Genomic DNA, 17,108 nt, shown 5'->3' on the forward strand with positions numbered 1-17,108 from the left:
TGCGGAAAGTTGAGATGAAGCACTGAATAATAATTTGAATGGAGGAAAGCCTTCGAAAAATAGGGATTTGATTTTGTAATCTAAGAGTCATAATTAATAGTTTTTAATTGATATCTCCGCTAATTATTATCGGAAGATTATGTTAAATAGCCAAACATGAAGACGGGAAGATGACGAATCCATCGATACCTGGTTCGATGGTCAGTTCACTGTCGTTCGGGAGAAGAAGCTTGGACATAGATAGATAGATAGATACTCAGATTTTATATGTATAAGATAAGATTCTTAATATATTGCATTACAAGTACAAAATGTCTACATCAATGTGTATAAAAAGTACAATATACGTGAAAGGAGTAACAAATAAAATTAGCTGAATCGATCCTCTCAGAATGTCACTTTACACACGAAAGGGCTTCCAGGAATGTGGCAGTCCATCCACCTCACAGATATAAGATAGTAGCCTGCAGTCATGACTTGATATGTGACATCGTAGATGTCCTTCTTCCTATATGTTACACACACCAAAGACACGTCATGTTCTCCAAAACCTTGGACACTCACTGATAAGTTTCCTGTTCCAGCATCTTTAGTCAAAACCTAATAGCAAAATTTAAAAAAAAAAGAAAAACGGAAAGGAATGAAATCTTTCCATTACAAAGAGTAAATAGCAATGGGGTGGTTTCCTTCAGTCAAAAGTACTACTTTTAGTCATTGAAATGGATAGAATGAGCAAAACAAAAAACAAAAAAACATGGACCCAGAAATTAGTTTCATTTTCCCAACAGTTTTTTTTTTTTAATTATTTTTTAAATGTCCGATTTTTCAAACAAGGCGTGGTCTTGATGACTCACAAGTGATGCACTTTGCCGCAACTTTCTACTACGTTTCCACGTTATGATAATCAAGCAGCGAATTAAAATTGTGCTCTACGCTTGCCATATCGTTATATCGTTGCCAATGCACGCGAGTAAAGATGCGAATTAAATATTTTGCTCTGTGAATGGCAACATTGAATGGCATTTTATCATTTGTGATGTCACACGACAGAAGTGTAAACAATGAAAGCGCACCGATTTAAGTATTTTTTAAAAAATATTAAACTTAAATAAATTATTAAAAAAATGGTCAGATCCTATGCTTTTAAGCATGCTCTTTCAGAAAAAAATACTTTTAAATTTTTGGAAACGACCCCATTATAGTTGGGGTAACCTTACCTGGCAACGTCGTAATACTGTGTTTAGGATCTGCGCTGCCATCACATAATGCTGTCAGGTTAGGTTTGCCCCAACTACAGTTTTTTACTATCATGAAACATTTGATAGTTTGTTTTTGATTAGAACTTTTTTTTCCCTTCAGATTGTTGCACACATGTTCAATCACTCTCTTACGCATCCAATATATTTTATTTTTTCCCCCCGCAAGAAGTAGAGTAGGCAATAATAATATTAATATATATTAATATAATATATTTTGTTTCGTTATCACATCGGTTTTTATAACTGAGTAAAATTACAACACGGACGTCTTAAAAAAAAAAAGTTGTTCCTAAGGAAGATGAGTCTGATGATAACATTATGAAAAGAAATTCAAAACACCCAGCATGCACTGGAATTTTGACGTCTTGAATTCAAAGCATGTTTTCTGCAATCACGAATTACGATAACACCCGCCTACTCGTTGAGTTTCTTGTTTCTACAAATGGAATGGAACGGATATGGCCGAGAAATTTGCAGCCGTCATGTTACAACTGGTGATTTTCTAGAATAGATAATACGAGGCATATGTATCTATTTGTATCTATTGCACGAAAATATTAAAATGTAGAAATATTTCAAGCCAAAAATGTATAACGTAGCCTGAAGCCATTACGACTGAAGAAAATGACGCAAACAATAGTTGCAAGCACGGATCTATAAATTTTGCCTCCCCCTCCCCCGTAACAAAATGTGTAGTGCCCCTTCCTAGAGGTCAGCAGTGTATATTTTCAACGTTAATAAGTCTTAATGCTGCCCTACCCAAAAGCAATAATGATCAATCTACAAATAACTGTCAATTATCAGTTGCGGATTTACGCGTTTGGGTACCTGTTGCATTATACACTGGTGTAAGAAATTAAGAGAATTTTCAGATATAGTCAATTATTTCCAGAACTACTGGGCCGATTTTAATGAAATTTAGTATGTACGTACATTGAACCAATGCATAACAAATAACACCGTCCAATATTTAAAATACACACTCATGATCATAAATAACGCTCATTAGAGTTAGATGGTACGAAACAGCGGTTGCAAAATTGAACAACAAAATGGGTTAATGGGGGGGGGGGGTATGGCCATCTGTAACAAAACTATAGACCTTGCAGTGTGACTCCATACTTGAAATGAAGTAATTTATGGGATCCTGGGGCAATTACTTCCACTCGTTCAACAACACTGTTCTCAGACTGTGGATGGTCCCCGGAGAGGTGTTGCGAGTTGCTATTGCTCTCCCGAGAGCGTCCCAGATATGCTCTTGAGGATTGGAGTCTAGAGATCTGCTTGGCTAAACCCTGCAATGAATATTCTCCCCTTCCAGAAATTCGTCGAACAGAAGAGCTCTGTGTGGCCTTGCGTTAACATCCATTAAAATTACCCCAGGACTAACAGTACCTCTCAAGAAATGAGCATAGGACTCCAAGATCACATCTCTATTCCTCGCAACTGTCAAAGAGCCTCTCTCAAAGACATGGAGGGGTGTGCGGCCACCCAACATGATGCCTGTTCCGACCGTCAAACCACCACCACCATCATAATGGTCAATTTCGCGCATATTGGAGGTTAGGTAGTGGGTTCCTGCTTCCATCCAATGAACGTAGGACAATAATAGTCGGTTAAGCTGAACCGGGAAACACTACCTGCCCTCCAATAACCGCGAAATCGACCATTATGTATGAGGAGGTTTGACGGTCTGGGCAAGCATCATGTTGGAGGGCTGCACGCCCCTCCATGTCTTTGAGAGAGGCTCTGTTACAGTTGTGAGGTATACTGCCGTGCTAAGCACAGATGTGGTATCTGCACATTTTATCAAAATTGAGTTATTGTCACCAGGTGGTCGTTAGTAATTTAATTTACCTTAATCTCAAGTTTTTTTGGCGATTTGTGAACGCGAAATATTAAAAAAAGCTTTAAGAAAAAAGTCGTAACTGCACAGTTTGCGGAGTTTGCTAAGGCAATTTGAACGTAAGTGACAAATACTAAGCCTTTTAAGTGGTATCTGCGCAGTTACCACTTTTTTCCTTAGTATTTTTTGTAGATACGACTTTTATCCCTTTGTAAAACAGCAAATTTAATAATGTAGCAGTTTAGTGTAACACAGAATATTAAAATTAGTTTACCGTTGAATAGTTGATACAGGATGATAATAAAATCTAATACAACTTTGCGTAATTGTTAAAGTAAATATTCAGCTTTTTCTATTTAAATGGTTAGTTAAAATGCAAATTCTAAAAATGAAATGCATGTAAAATATTCATATCTAATTCTTTCATGCAAAAAAAAAAAAAAAAAAAAAAACGCATTTCATTCTACGGCCAGTAAAATTTTTATTTAAGTATCGTCTGCTGTCAAAATTATCTTTTATCATGCTCGGTAAAAATGAATCTAGAAAATAAAACATTATAAAAAGCACATTTCTGAACATAAAAAACAGAAAAGTGTTATGGATTACAGTTTTAACTGTCCGGAGTTTTGAAAATGGTATCTTTCAGAAGGTAGATTCTGTTAGATTTGTATTAACGAAATAAAGCGAAACAGCTAAGTCCAAAGAAATCAGATGTTTTCAGTATTATTTAATGATACATTCAGCACGTTTTTTTAAACTACTTTTGTCGTATCTGTGCAGATACCCCTAAAAATGCCTAGTAATTGTCACTTACGGTGAAAATAGCTTAGTATATGAAAAGGTTTTGAAAAGAAAATTTGTCGTAACTACATTTATTAATTTTAAATTAAGATTTTTACGAAAATACTCTTTTATGGTTTTTAGATAAGTTATTTACGAAAACAACTACCGCAAGTTGAGCATTTAATTAAGTCACAAATCAAAGAAGCGAGTTGTAAAACTTTAATCATCAATTTCTCATTTTGAGCTCTACTGCAGATACCACATCTGTGCTTAGCACGGCAGTATAGAGATGTGGTCTTGGAGCCCTACGCCCATCTCTTGAGGGGCGCTGTTAACCCTGAGTTAATTTTAATGGATGTTTACACAAGACCACATAGAATTCTTCTGGTCGACGAATTTCCTGAACGGCAGGATATTCATAGGATAGATTGGCCAAGCAGATCTCTGGACTCCAATCCTATAGAGCATGTCTGGGACGCTCTCAGGAGGACAATAGCAACTCGCAATACCCCTTCGGGGACCCTCTACAGCTTGAGTATAGAGTTGTTGAACGAGTGGAAAAAATTACCCCAGGATCCTATAAACTGCTTCATTTCAAATAAGGAGTCACACTGCGAGGCCTATATGTCTGTTACAGGGAATCATATCTCCTACTAACTAATTTTTTTTATTCAATTTTGCAACCGCTGTTTTATACCATCCGACTATAAAGAGCGTTTTTTATGACCATGCGTGTGTATTTTAAATTTTAGATGGCTATTTGGTTTGTATTGTTTCAACGTATGTACATACCAAATTTCATTGGTCCAGTAGTTCTGGAAATAATTGACCAAATTTGAAAACTCTCTTAATTTCTTACACCAGTGTATTTTCGCAGTCCTTATAGCACATCCTTTTTAAAAAGAACAGTTTGAGAAAGAGGTAAAATCATCCCCTACGCAGCCACTTTTCGTGGGTGCCCTTTACAATTGCGACGTTTGTGACATGGTAAATCCGCCACTGTTAATTATGTCTCGTAAGTGTATCTAAAAGCTATAAAAGAATGATGCGAATTACGTTTCAGAAGCATTTAAAGAAAATAGATTAACTTATTATACAACCTTTCTTAATTATTATTAACATTAAAAGTTTTTTTTTTTCTTTCCCTTTTTTTTATTTTTGAAAAAAAAAAAAAAATATCATGCACAATTTTTTTGCCTTGACATTAATGGTCAATATTTTAAAAAATTATCCATTAGTGAAGAAGATGATAAAAATTACACGACACTATTTAAATAGAGAAATATTTCAGGCCAAATATATTTATCGTAGCCTGAAAAGCCACTACAGCTGAAGAAAATGGCACAGTTTCATCAACTAAAATACTTTGCAAAGAATAGTTTGATTAACTTACCTGAAATCTATTTTTCACTGCTACATAGCCATAGTAGTTCGAAATTCCAAAGATCTTGCATTCGGAAGGATTGAAGTTGCTATTCAAATAGCGTTGCCTAAAGTATTCTGGATCTAAGAATTCGCTGCATTCAGCATCGCTTGAAGAATTTGAGTGCTTTTGTGTTGTTAGAAGACTCAGTTCTCCCCAAAACATGGGTGTACTTTCAGAAATTTCATCATCAATGTACTCATCTTCCGTAGAGAGCCTCAAATGATCAGGCGCTGAGCTTTCGTCATCAGAAGAATATGTAATTAAATCCATATCGTTCGAGGAATAAATATTGTCAGACGTTTCTAGAGGAATGTCAAAGTTGTCTTTTTCAGATCGTTTGCTTGTGTCAATGATAGAATCACTAAAACTACGAGTTTGTTTGTTTGAGGGTCCTCCAATAACATTTTGAAACTCAACTTCTAGTTTTTTGTTCGATACATGGTTTAAACAACTGCTTGTTTTAGCAGCTACAAATTTCTTTTCGTTTATTTTCTTTTTTTGTCTTCTACCTGTAAAATTTAAGAAAGTTTTATGAATAAACGAAATATCATCTGTTGTATAGAGCAAAGGTCTTCAACCTGTTTTCCATGTAACTCTAGGGTTCCTTAGAATTTTTACAGGGGTTCCGCAAGTGATTGCTATTTGTTTCATCAACGCGTCAAAATTTTGCTGAACATTTTCATTATTACTGTAATTTTTGTAAAATATCAAAAGGGTTCCTAATAACCCCAGAGTACGCGTGTGCAATTTTAATTTGTTACATCATGCTTTATATTTTGTACACAAGTAATATTTTCGCTGTAAAACTTTTAGCATAGAAACAGAAACGTAAAGCAAAGCAACATAGGACAAAGGAATCAATCAAAAGGATAGAAGGTGTATCAGCTTGAAGTTCATAAAAGGGGGGGGGGGGGAGGGGAAAACTTTCGTTTTTGAAACAAATGGCATAAAATCAACAAGAATGGAAAAAGTTGGAGAGATGGGACCATTGCCTAAAATAGAAGCAATAAACTGTTTTTAACACCTATCGTTGAAACAAAATTTCATTATTTTCGAAAATCCACTTCCATGGAAACAGTACCGTACGATTAGTTTAGGAATACGGAGGATTAGAATTAACTTTGAAAAGATGCGAGTTTCTGTCCCTTCTCCCCCCCCCTCCCCATAATCCGTTTTTAAATTAAACTCCTTAATTAAAAGTAAAATAAGCACCGTTTTAAAGGAATCTTCGGGATGAAATTAGTACTACAAAAATTTTGGCATTTTGAAACTATCCAAAGCAAATTTTTTTGCGCTGATAGGTGTACCACTGCCCGGTTCCACTGGTGACCGTCGGGCGAACGGTGCGAAGGTAGCTCGTACGGGGGAGGAGAGGTGAGGGGAAAGGTAAGGCGCATATAGTGGAGTTATAGGGGTTCTAGGGAAAGGGGAGCGACTGTCCCCTCACCCTTCAGAGTTAAAAATAATGATCGATAGCAAAAGGGTTTTTCACAGCGTGAATCGACTTATTTCACGAAAATAAAAACTGAAAATTCCAATCAAATAAACTTTTCTCATGTTGTTACGTAAGAATAACACTTTGAATTGGACGAAGGAAGTCTACGCTCTACGGTGACCATCCGTCCCGATTTTTGAAGCCATATTGTTAAAAAAAAAAAAAAAAAGTCAGTTTTTGGGGCAACGCTTATCTAATCTGCACCTCCCCCCACCTTCTTTAGTTAATTTCGCTGTATTGGTATTCGTTGTAACGGATTTTCACTGTTCAAGTAATATTTTAGAGATACAGACTTCTAAATTAAAAAACAAAACCATTCCCGAATAAGTTGGATTTAAGTACCGATTTCGTTACATGACCGATTGAAGAGTCCTGTTGAAAAATGTAATTTCCTTAGAGCAGGAGTAATTTCCAGCTTCTTTCGAATGATCCTGCAAAGGGGCTGGAATCCTGAAATGAACAATTTGAACAGTGAATAAATTCGTTTATATCAAGATCTCGGGACAGTTTTTAAAGCCAGTTCTTCAGTTTCATTTGAAAGGTGCACGAAGTTTCATTTTTCAAGATATTCTCCTGAATTTTTTTCTCTCATACAACGAAATCGGTACTTACAATCCAACTTATTCGTGAATGATTTTGTAACCTATACTTAAAATAACCTATACTCAAAGTAACCTAACTTAATTTTTTTTATCTCCACAACAATACAGATATTGGAAAAGTAATTAAGACCTAATTTCCTCTCATCAGGCGTAACCGTATATGAAAAAGTTCGGTATTAAAAGTTTTAGATTGAACTGGGAACAGTCTTAAATATTGAAAATTACTCGCATATATTGTTTGAAAGGAAGGAAAGAAAAAAAAATGCTGCTAAGAAGTCTTCTGCTATGATAATACTGCAGGAAAGCATTTTCAGACTCTGGTTGTAGGAATTTTTCGGGAGTAACGTTCAGAAGTTGATATTCTTTACAAACGCTGCAAGGCTCTCCCCGCAGTTCATGAAGGATCTGGTATAGATGTGCCACGGGAGAGATGGCGGGTGAACTGGAAGCGAAAACTTCATCTTGTAATAGGTAAGATTAGCAAGAAAGTGCGAGCAGTAAAGTTTTTGCTGCTCGCGCGTTCTCACCGATCCTACCTGCTACAAAATAAAATATTCTGTTTCCACTTAATGTTCATCCGCTATCTTTCCGCAGCACTACGAAAATTATTGCTGTTCCTCATGGGTGGCGGGGAAAAAATATTTTCAACAAGCTACAACGCGGAAAAGTTGATAGACGTAAGAAACAAAATATAGATAACTAATTAAATTATTAAAATAAGATAAATCTTTCGATTTCGCAACAAGCCTGGAAGTTCGAAAAAAAATGGAGAATTGCCGTTTCTTTGGGACTTTAGAATTTTGCTCCAATGTTTTTTCTTTTTTCGGAGCTGTTTTCACTGATGAAGACCTATAACAAATAATAATAAAATATTTTCCCATCCCGTAACAAGCCTGGAAATTCGAAGAAAAAAAGAGGGAACATTTTATTTCTCTTGAGTTTTTAAAAAAAATTGCTCCAATGAATTCTTTTTAAATGTTGTAGATCGAAAAAGTTGCAATGGGTACTACTATACGAGAAACGTCATTATTTTATCTACATGCAAGGTACCAGACAGAACAGGTATCACACCCAGACAGTGAAATTTCGTTCTTATTAGAAACTCATCAGTCATGATTAGTGTTCTAATAAGAAGGCTTAGGGGCGGTAACTTACTGCTAAATTAGTTTACATGTTTATAGATGACCTTTATATTTCCCAAATTCGTTAGTATTAACGAAAAATAAAATTGCTTTTACATTTTATGCACATTTTAAAACACACTTGTACGAATTTTCAAACATCCGAAATGATGTTAGACTGACAATAGTTCTTGACAAGTTCGGATTAAAGCATTGGCTAACGGGAATCCAGCCTAAGGGCCTCCCGATGCTTGGAGCCCCGCAAATTGAGTTCGCTTTTTCTAAAAATATAAGTTGGGTAATTTTTTTCAAGCTCTTGTTTTGATCATGTGAGGCAGTGAGAAGGAAAGGGATGTAAGTGGACATTTTCAAGTTTTGAGTAAAATGCGTTTAAAGAGGTAGACTTTCATTGGTTTTTGTTTCTAAATCAGGCTGTATAGCAGCATCTACCAGGGTTATTAGTACTATCTCTTGCCTAACGACAGAGGAGAGGTTCTCCTACTATTTGTATTGGTTACCTCCAAATTTTTAATTTTGACACTTCCATCCCTTTGCCTCTCACTGCCTCATATGCAAACGATATTTCAAGAGTAGATATACAAAGAAAAATAAAATATTAATGTTGATAAAATGCACTACTTAATGACATGTATAAATTACACTTGATTTTTGCTCAGACGTTACTGCCAAAATATTTTAACGTAATTCCCGAAAATTGTTCAACATTTATTTTTCTTTTATGTTTTCTACATTTTAATATTTTTTATAAGTTTCTGCATTTTTTTTTTTTTTTTTTTGATATCAGTTGGAAACGTTTTTACTTTGGTATTTTCCCGCTGCACTGGGAATGACTTTCCTCTGAGAATTATTTTTATTTCGGTTTAAATGCGACTAATTTTTCCTAAATATTTACAGCGTATGAAGGGTCAGTTGGGGTCAAAGGAATAATTAAGTAAACGGAAACAAAATTTAATATCCACACTTGTGTTGATTTTGAAACAAACTGTTGGTGAGAGAAGACTAAGTAAGGCTTGTCCACGGAGAGATGGAGAATGACCTTGAAGAGGAAACATCGTTTGTGTCATTTGTAATAGGTTGTTTGTTATTATTTTGTAATAAATAGGATCAGCGAGAACACACCTCTTAGTAATTGGCATTTTCTGGCCGATTATACACTGTAAAAAAAATTCGGAAACGTTTCTGAGTATATCGTGCAGCTGCGGTTCATGAAATTTTCGAAAACGTTTCTGAGTATTTCGGAATTCTCTTTCTGAAATGTCCGGAAACGTGTCTGAGTATTTCGGAATCCTCTTTCTGTAATGTCCAGAAACGTGTCTGAGTATTTCGGAATCCTCTTTCCGTAATTTTCAGAAACGTTTCTGAGTATTTCGGAATCCTCTTTCCGTAATTTCCAGAAATGTTTCTGAGTATTCTGTGCAGCTGTGGTTCATGAAAGTTTCGAAAACGTTTCCGAGTATTTCGGAATTCTCCAAACAATTTTCAAAAACGTTTCCGAGAATTTCGGAATCCTTTTTCCGTGATTTTTTCTAAAATCTAATTCTTTATTATAGTATTGCATACCATATCAGTTTCAATTCTTTCATATCTAAGAGCAATAATACAAGCAATTTTAGAATCATTCGTGGATTTTTTTTTTTTTTTGGAATTTCTAATGACAAATAGCATGGTTAACAGCATAACATATGCACAGTTATAAATTTTTGAAAAATTATGAAATAATCTACTAGTTTCATTCCTAATCACAAAATCGTCGGGGAATTGGAGTGGGGGTACCTTCTGAAAAGTGGGGATTGTTTGTTAAACAATCTTAAACTTCAGTTTTTCTCTCAATATTTTCAAGACAAAACTATCAACATATTGTATTTTTAATGCAGAATTTAAAAACATATCTTGTATCAAACTTGATAGTTTTTATCTTTGGATAAAATTTGACAGGACTTACCTACCCTTCGCGTTCCGGAATTCGTTCACCTCAAGTCAATTTATCTGACGAACAAAGTGTACCGAAAAGTACCAACAGAGAAATTGATGAATTTAAATATGACACCAAGTCCCTCTGCTGGAACCATTCGGGTTGATTCTTCTGTTCTTGCCCTTTTCCAGCTCATCACAAATATAAATACTTACTCAAAATAGGTTACTGATTTTATTTTTATAGTGTGCGCAAAATGCATTATATATTTTATTTATTAAAACATTGAACTCTATTACATGATTTTTCCATTTCATATATACGAGAATACCCCCCCCCCACCATAAGAGTGATGGTGCACCCATAAAATGCTATGAAGCGCCCCCCCCCTTGAAAAAGCAACATCATATACATTATAAATCAAAGTATCATATACATTATAAATCAAAGTATCATATAAATTATAAGTCAAATACTTTAATATGGTGTAAAAATACAAAATTATTTTATTAAGTCTTTTTTTTTTTTTTTTGCTTTTGGTAAAATTGAGGCTCGTAAAACGAAAAAAATGAAGACACTTTTAAATACATATATGTATGTATTTGTTAAATAAATTAATACACATTTAACTAATTTAAAGCGTTTCGCTAATGCAAATATTTAAAGAGATATCGTCATTTAGATAATACTGAAGCACTATGTTCCTAATTACAAGAGATAGGACGAACTATCAAACCTGACAATTTGCATATTATAACATTTAATTCATAATGCTTGATACATAAATGTTCAGCCAAATATTAACTGAGATTTCCACATAAAAACAAAGTACACAATAACACTTATTTAAATTTTTTTATAATCTTCAATTCATAAATTTTATAGAATATAACTAGACACACTTGCACTTTAAATATGTGTTCTATGTAATGTAAAATATTTTCAAATTGCAATAGTTCACAACGAAAAAATTATACTGAAGAAAATAGTTTTTTTTAACGAGATTTATATGAACTAAATCTCTTTAAAGTAATAGAGTTGCAAAGCGACTTACCTATTCGTCGGTGGTGGTCTTTTGCAGGCTTTGGTCACCAAAAAGGTGATTTTTATGACAGAATAAAATTCTGCCAACAAAAATTACCCATTTGGTAGAAAGAAGAAAAGTATCCAAGAAAAATTACCTACACAAGTTATGCGACGCAATGAAGTTACATGGCGTCCTCTCGGCAATTATTTGGTTTTTAATTTCAGTTTGTATTCCTTCCGCGAGCATGCGTCGAGAATTTGCACTTCGTACTTAAAAATAAGTGACATAGCTTCAAATTCAATCTCATGACGATACATAAGCAAGAAAATATAAGACTTTAACATTATCTTCAGTGAATTCATTCGAGGAACAAAACTTCTACTAATCCCCTTGATGAGTGTTACTTCGCATACATGAGTCAGCAGTTGTTTTCATTGCGCGCTTTCGAAAGTTTCAGTTTAGATTTGCTGCTGAACTATAAAATTGCCGTGTCACTTGCGCATGCGTCGACTCGTACTTTCTTGCTAAACGGGAAACGTTTTTGATTATCGCAGAAAACTGCGGAGGGCGTACGAATCTGTGTATTACGGAAAACTTTTTTGTATATTCAGAGAGTTTTCCGAGATTTTTTACAGTGTACATACTACAAATGATGTTTCCGCTTCAAGGTCATCCGCTATCTCTCCGCGGTCAAGCTTTAACATATAGAAGATAGTGTGCGAGACCGCATGTTTAGAGCAGGAGTAAGTAAATTGAGGGAGCAAGCCCGCAATCATTTGCTCAGGATAGGCTCAGGCAGGGGCGGACTGCCTGACTTTGACCCAGTCGGCAAAATAATATTTTGGCCCATCTCTGTAAATTGCTCGAGCAAAGACATTAAACTACCACTAGTTCATATTTTTCTTTAAGTTCCTAAATCACGTTTTAAAGTTATAAAAAAAAAAAAGAAAATTGTGAAACGTAAAAGACAGCTAACACTGACACAGTTTTTATGTGCCTTGAAAGGATATTTATGGTTATAAGCATGAAAAGGCACATCTTTAGATTTATATACTGACAACATAGGAAGGACTCGCGGAAAGAAATGAGGAATCAGGTAAATTCCCCCGGAAAATTTTCGAAATTGGTTGATCTATATAGGCCTAAGAAAATAATCGGGGCACAGGGTTCTAGTTCCCTTCCAAGCGATATTTTCAAATTTGATGTCAAAAAACGTAATTTTACAATTTTTAATAGCGTTGAAAGAGAAGGTGTGGAAAATGTCCATAAAAATCGTCAAGTATACCTGTGCGCAAGAGGGCGCTTTTCGATATGCAAATTTCCCACCTATCGGTTCAATTTAGTTAGCTCTCTTTCTGTTAATGTATCGATATATCGTGGATTCGTGGCATTCGATAGCTCGATTTTTGTTGATGTTGGTCGTCTCGTGGCAGTTCGCATTGCAAGGGCAATTTTGAAGCACTTTCGTATGTCGAGTCCAAATAAAGTTAATTTATGTTTTTAGATAGTTGCCTTAGCATTTTCTTTATGGTGCATCGGCCGCAAGGTACTGCACAACCATTTGATAGAATTCGTCGAATAGTGATGTGCTTCTTATGTTATATTAACATCGTTGTTGTTTCGTACCGTTGGACATAGTAACTGAAGAAATTTGGGCGAGTTATTTGTTTTCAATTTGTATGTCAATTAGTATGGATGCTGAAAAGATAAAAAAATAAGCGTAAAGCGCTTAAATGCAGTGCCACTAAGTTCGTTAAAAGTTTAGACTTCACTTTAGTAAATGAAACTAATGTTCGTAATTTAGAAGCATTATACAATCAATTAATTGATAAAATTGACTGTTTTAAAGTGGCTGATAATGAGCTTCTTAATGTTATCGAAGCAAAAGATATCGAAAAAGAAGTGCAACAATGTGAAGATTTCATGGAAAATTTAATTTTTTATAAATGTCAAATTACTCAAAGAATAGCAGCTCTAACACCTCCGGCTGTACCTCCTACTATTAATCCCGCTAATTTATCCAATTCAGCATTGAAAACTAGTGGTCTAGTACAACAAGAAACTAGATCGTCGATTAAATTGCCAAAACTGTTAATAAATTCTACGGTGACCACATATATTGTCTAGAATTCATTAGTCAGTTTGAAAATGCAATAGATAAAAATAGCGGCTTATCTAAAATTGAGAAGCTTATTTACCTTAAGAATTAAGTAGGTGGTGCTGCAGCTAAACCAATTTCCGGATTTGCATTAACAGAAAGTAATTATGATGCAGCCTTGGAACTTTTAAAATCTAGATTCGGACAAAAGAATTTGCTCATCAATGCACATTTAGGATCGCTTTTGAGCATGGCTCCCATAAAAAAGACAAGTGATACGAACAGTTTGAGAAAATTATACAATAAAGCTGAAACTGAAATCAGGAATTTCGAAAGCTTAGGAATAAATTCAGAATCGTACGGTAATCTTTTAACCCCGATAATTTTGAAAGTATTGCTCTCTGAATTAACTCTTGCATTTAGTAGAAAGAATAAAAGTGATAATTGGGATTTGAAAGCTCTTCTCGAGTTCTTAGGTGAAGAAATACAAAGTCGCGAAAGAGCTCAATCTTTTCATTCTCCCATAAAAGAAAAACAAAATTCGGCCCATCCGCTCCAAGAACGCAATCGATGCGTTATCAGAATTCGGATAAAACAACTTTCACCCCGCCTCTAGAAGAATCTGATGATAATGTTACTAATGTTTCTTCTTGACAAACTGAAAACAAATCGCAAAGGGTTTTATTGCAAACCGCATCGGTCGTTGCTCGTTATAATAATCAATATATATATTGTCGTCTGTTAGCAGACACAGCGGCTCAAAGAAGTTTTGTAGATAGGAAATTTTCAAGATTGTTGAAACTTCCCTTTATTCGAAAAGAAAATCTAACAGTTTATTCCTTCGGAGATAAGTCTCCTATTGAAAAAACGTTTAATGTAATTAAAATAAGATTGGAAAATAAAGAAGATCCGAATTCGTATTTTTAAATCGAGACGTTAGAAATAGAAAAAATATCCGCGGCACATATTCCGCCGCCTGCAGTAGATATTTCCATTTATAGCAAGCATTTGAAAGGTTTGAAATTAGCTGATACTTCGAATAAGGACGCCAGTGTTTCGGTTTTAATTGGTGCTTATAACTATTATGACGTCATGACAGGTAGAATTAAACGTATTAATCGGAAACTTGTAGCTGCTGAATCGCTCTATGAGTGGTGTTTAATTGGAATATCAGACTCTCCAAATAAAAATTCAGGTGATTCTTTCGCCATGAAAGTAATAGTTGAGGAAAACATTTCAAAACAATTAGAGACATTTAGGCAACTAGAAAATCCTAGAATCGAACCAGTAACGATGATGTAAGTTATAATGATAACAAAATTTTACGAGAATTCGAAGATAGTATTCGCTTCCAAGATGGTAGATATGTAGTTAAACTCCCTTGGAAGGATCATTTTAAAGAATCGCTTGAAAACAATTACGAAGTGGCATATGAAAGATTTTCAAAATTGTGCTACAGGTTTCAAAATGATCATTCTTTGTATGCCGAGTATAGGAAGGTTGTAAATAATTACATAGAGCAAAACATAGTAGAGCGTGTTCCTGAATCAAGTGTAGCAGATAGCCCAGAATTTTATTTGCCCCACAGGGCAGTAATTCGAGATGATAGGGTATCTAGTAAGCTCGGAGTTGTTTTCGATGCGTCTTCTGATTTGTTTGAACTTTTATCATTTCGAAGGCATCCAATTGCGTTCACAATTGATATTAAACACACATTTTTGAATGTAGCAATTGACGAGTCGGATAAAAATGTAACGAAGTTCTTTTGGACTGAAAATCCATATTCCTTTTCAGACTCTTGAGAAGTTCTAAAGTTCAATCGTGTTCTCTTCGAAATAAATAGTTCCCCTTTCTCTTATGTGCTATCATACACCATTTGAAGAAGTATTCTTCTATTTTTCCGCAAACTCACGAACTGTTAAACAAATTTCGTTACGTCGATGACATCATAGGAGGTCAAAATACTGTTGCGTCGGCATACGCAACCAGTTTAGAATGCGTCCAGATTTTTAGAGAAGCAAATATGTCCTTGCACAAGTGGGCTACTAATTCGGCTGAATTGCGAGAACTGTGAGAGAAGAACGGGTTTTCTACAGAAACGTCATCAAACCCAATTGGTCAAAACATGATAAACTATAAAGTATTAGGCACTTCCTGGGACGCTGACAGGGATTTGTTTTATTTTAACGTAGAAAATCTGATATCCCTTGTATCGAAAGGAATTGATACAAAAAGATTCCTGTTGCAAGTTGCTGGTCGAATTTTTGATCCTATAGGATTTGTAACTCCTTACGTAATTCGTTTGAAGATTCTAATTCAACGCGTCTGGGAAATGGGTCTTCTTTGGGACCAGGAAATGTCCCAAGTTATCAAAAAACCTTTCAGACAATGGTGTCTTGAACTGAAGGACTTAAGTTTAGTTGAAATAACTCGCTTTTATCATTTCTAGGACTCCTACACAGTTGATGTGCAACTGCACTCCTTTTCGGATGCATCTAAAAGGGCCTACGGAACTGTAATATATTTTCGAGTCATTAAGACTGACGGGACTATAACAACTAGTTTTATCACTTCCAAGAGCAGGGTTGCCCCGTTAAAGACTCTTTCTTTGCCGAGGTTGGAATTGATGGGAGCACTGATTTCTGCTAGGTTGTGTGCTAAAAGTCTCTAAAGCTTTAAAATTTGAGAAGTCCTGCTTTTTTCATTTGTGTTCCGTTGTTGCACCAATCGGAACATTTATATTCTCCACACGCAAAAATGAATTTTTAAAAAAGGAAAAGTTTGGACTTAACTCGTTCCTGCATCAAAGTCCTCAGTTGTAGACTTAATACTATCGTGACTTTAGGACTACAAAGGGACCTCATACCTGAAATACCATAGGGACCAAGGGTTGCCAACTGCTTCGTAAAAATGGCGAAACTCCGCGTCTCCGCAAAGAAGTTCTTTTGCTCCTCATTTCCCTGCCGAAGTTTTCAAGCTTAAATTTTGCTATTTCATCATAACAAATACGTAAATATGGGAAATTAAAGATGCTTATACTCAAAAATTGAAATTGTGTTTAAAGCTATTTTGTTCATATTAGTGCTTAAAATGATTATTAAAGCTTTTAAAAAAATCAGATAAGTGGTTTTAGTTAATTTTATTGATCTTTATACATAATTCCGAACTGCTCCGCAAATTTTTAAATTTCTCCTAAAAATCAGTACAGATGCTCCTCAAATTGTTTTTCCAAAGTTGGCAACCCTGGCGAACCCGTTAAGTCTAAATCTAACCCTGGTTACAACTAATACAGCTCAAAAAAAAAAAAAAAATCTTGCCGCCCCCCCCCCTCCCCTGGAACTGAGGTCTAAATCCGCCTATGTTCAGAAACTCGCCTTCTAAGCCGATATTTTATTCTGTTTCAGATTCAGTTTATCGTAATCCAGACTTGCTTTCCCGATGCGATTCTAAGATGAAAATATTCGTATAGCGATAAATTACAACAGACTAATGAAATCGATGGTCAACTGACAGCATCT

The 17,108-nt window shown here is 35.1% G+C and overlaps 1 protein-coding gene across 1 annotated transcript in view; it reads right to left on the minus strand.

Annotated features, from left to right (window-relative positions):
- Positions 1 to 352: 352 nt before the first annotated feature.
- LOC129216322 (uncharacterized) overlaps positions 353 to 17,108 on the minus strand; it is a 33,750-nt gene continuing 16,994 nt past the window's right edge. The window contains exons 6-7 of the mRNA XM_054850533.1: positions 5,282 to 5,816; positions 353 to 600 (exon numbers count right to left, since the gene is read on the minus strand). Coding sequence (XP_054706508.1) covers positions 388 to 600; positions 5,282 to 5,816 — 748 coding nt within the window. The 3' untranslated portion in view covers positions 353 to 387. The remainder of the gene's footprint in view (positions 601 to 5,281; positions 5,817 to 17,108) is intronic.

The sequence above is a fragment of the Uloborus diversus genome, chromosome 2 (assembly GCF_026930045.1).
Source record: "Uloborus diversus isolate 005 chromosome 2, Udiv.v.3.1, whole genome shotgun sequence".
Classification (NCBI taxonomy): Eukaryota; Metazoa; Arthropoda; class Arachnida; order Araneae; family Uloboridae; genus Uloborus; species Uloborus diversus.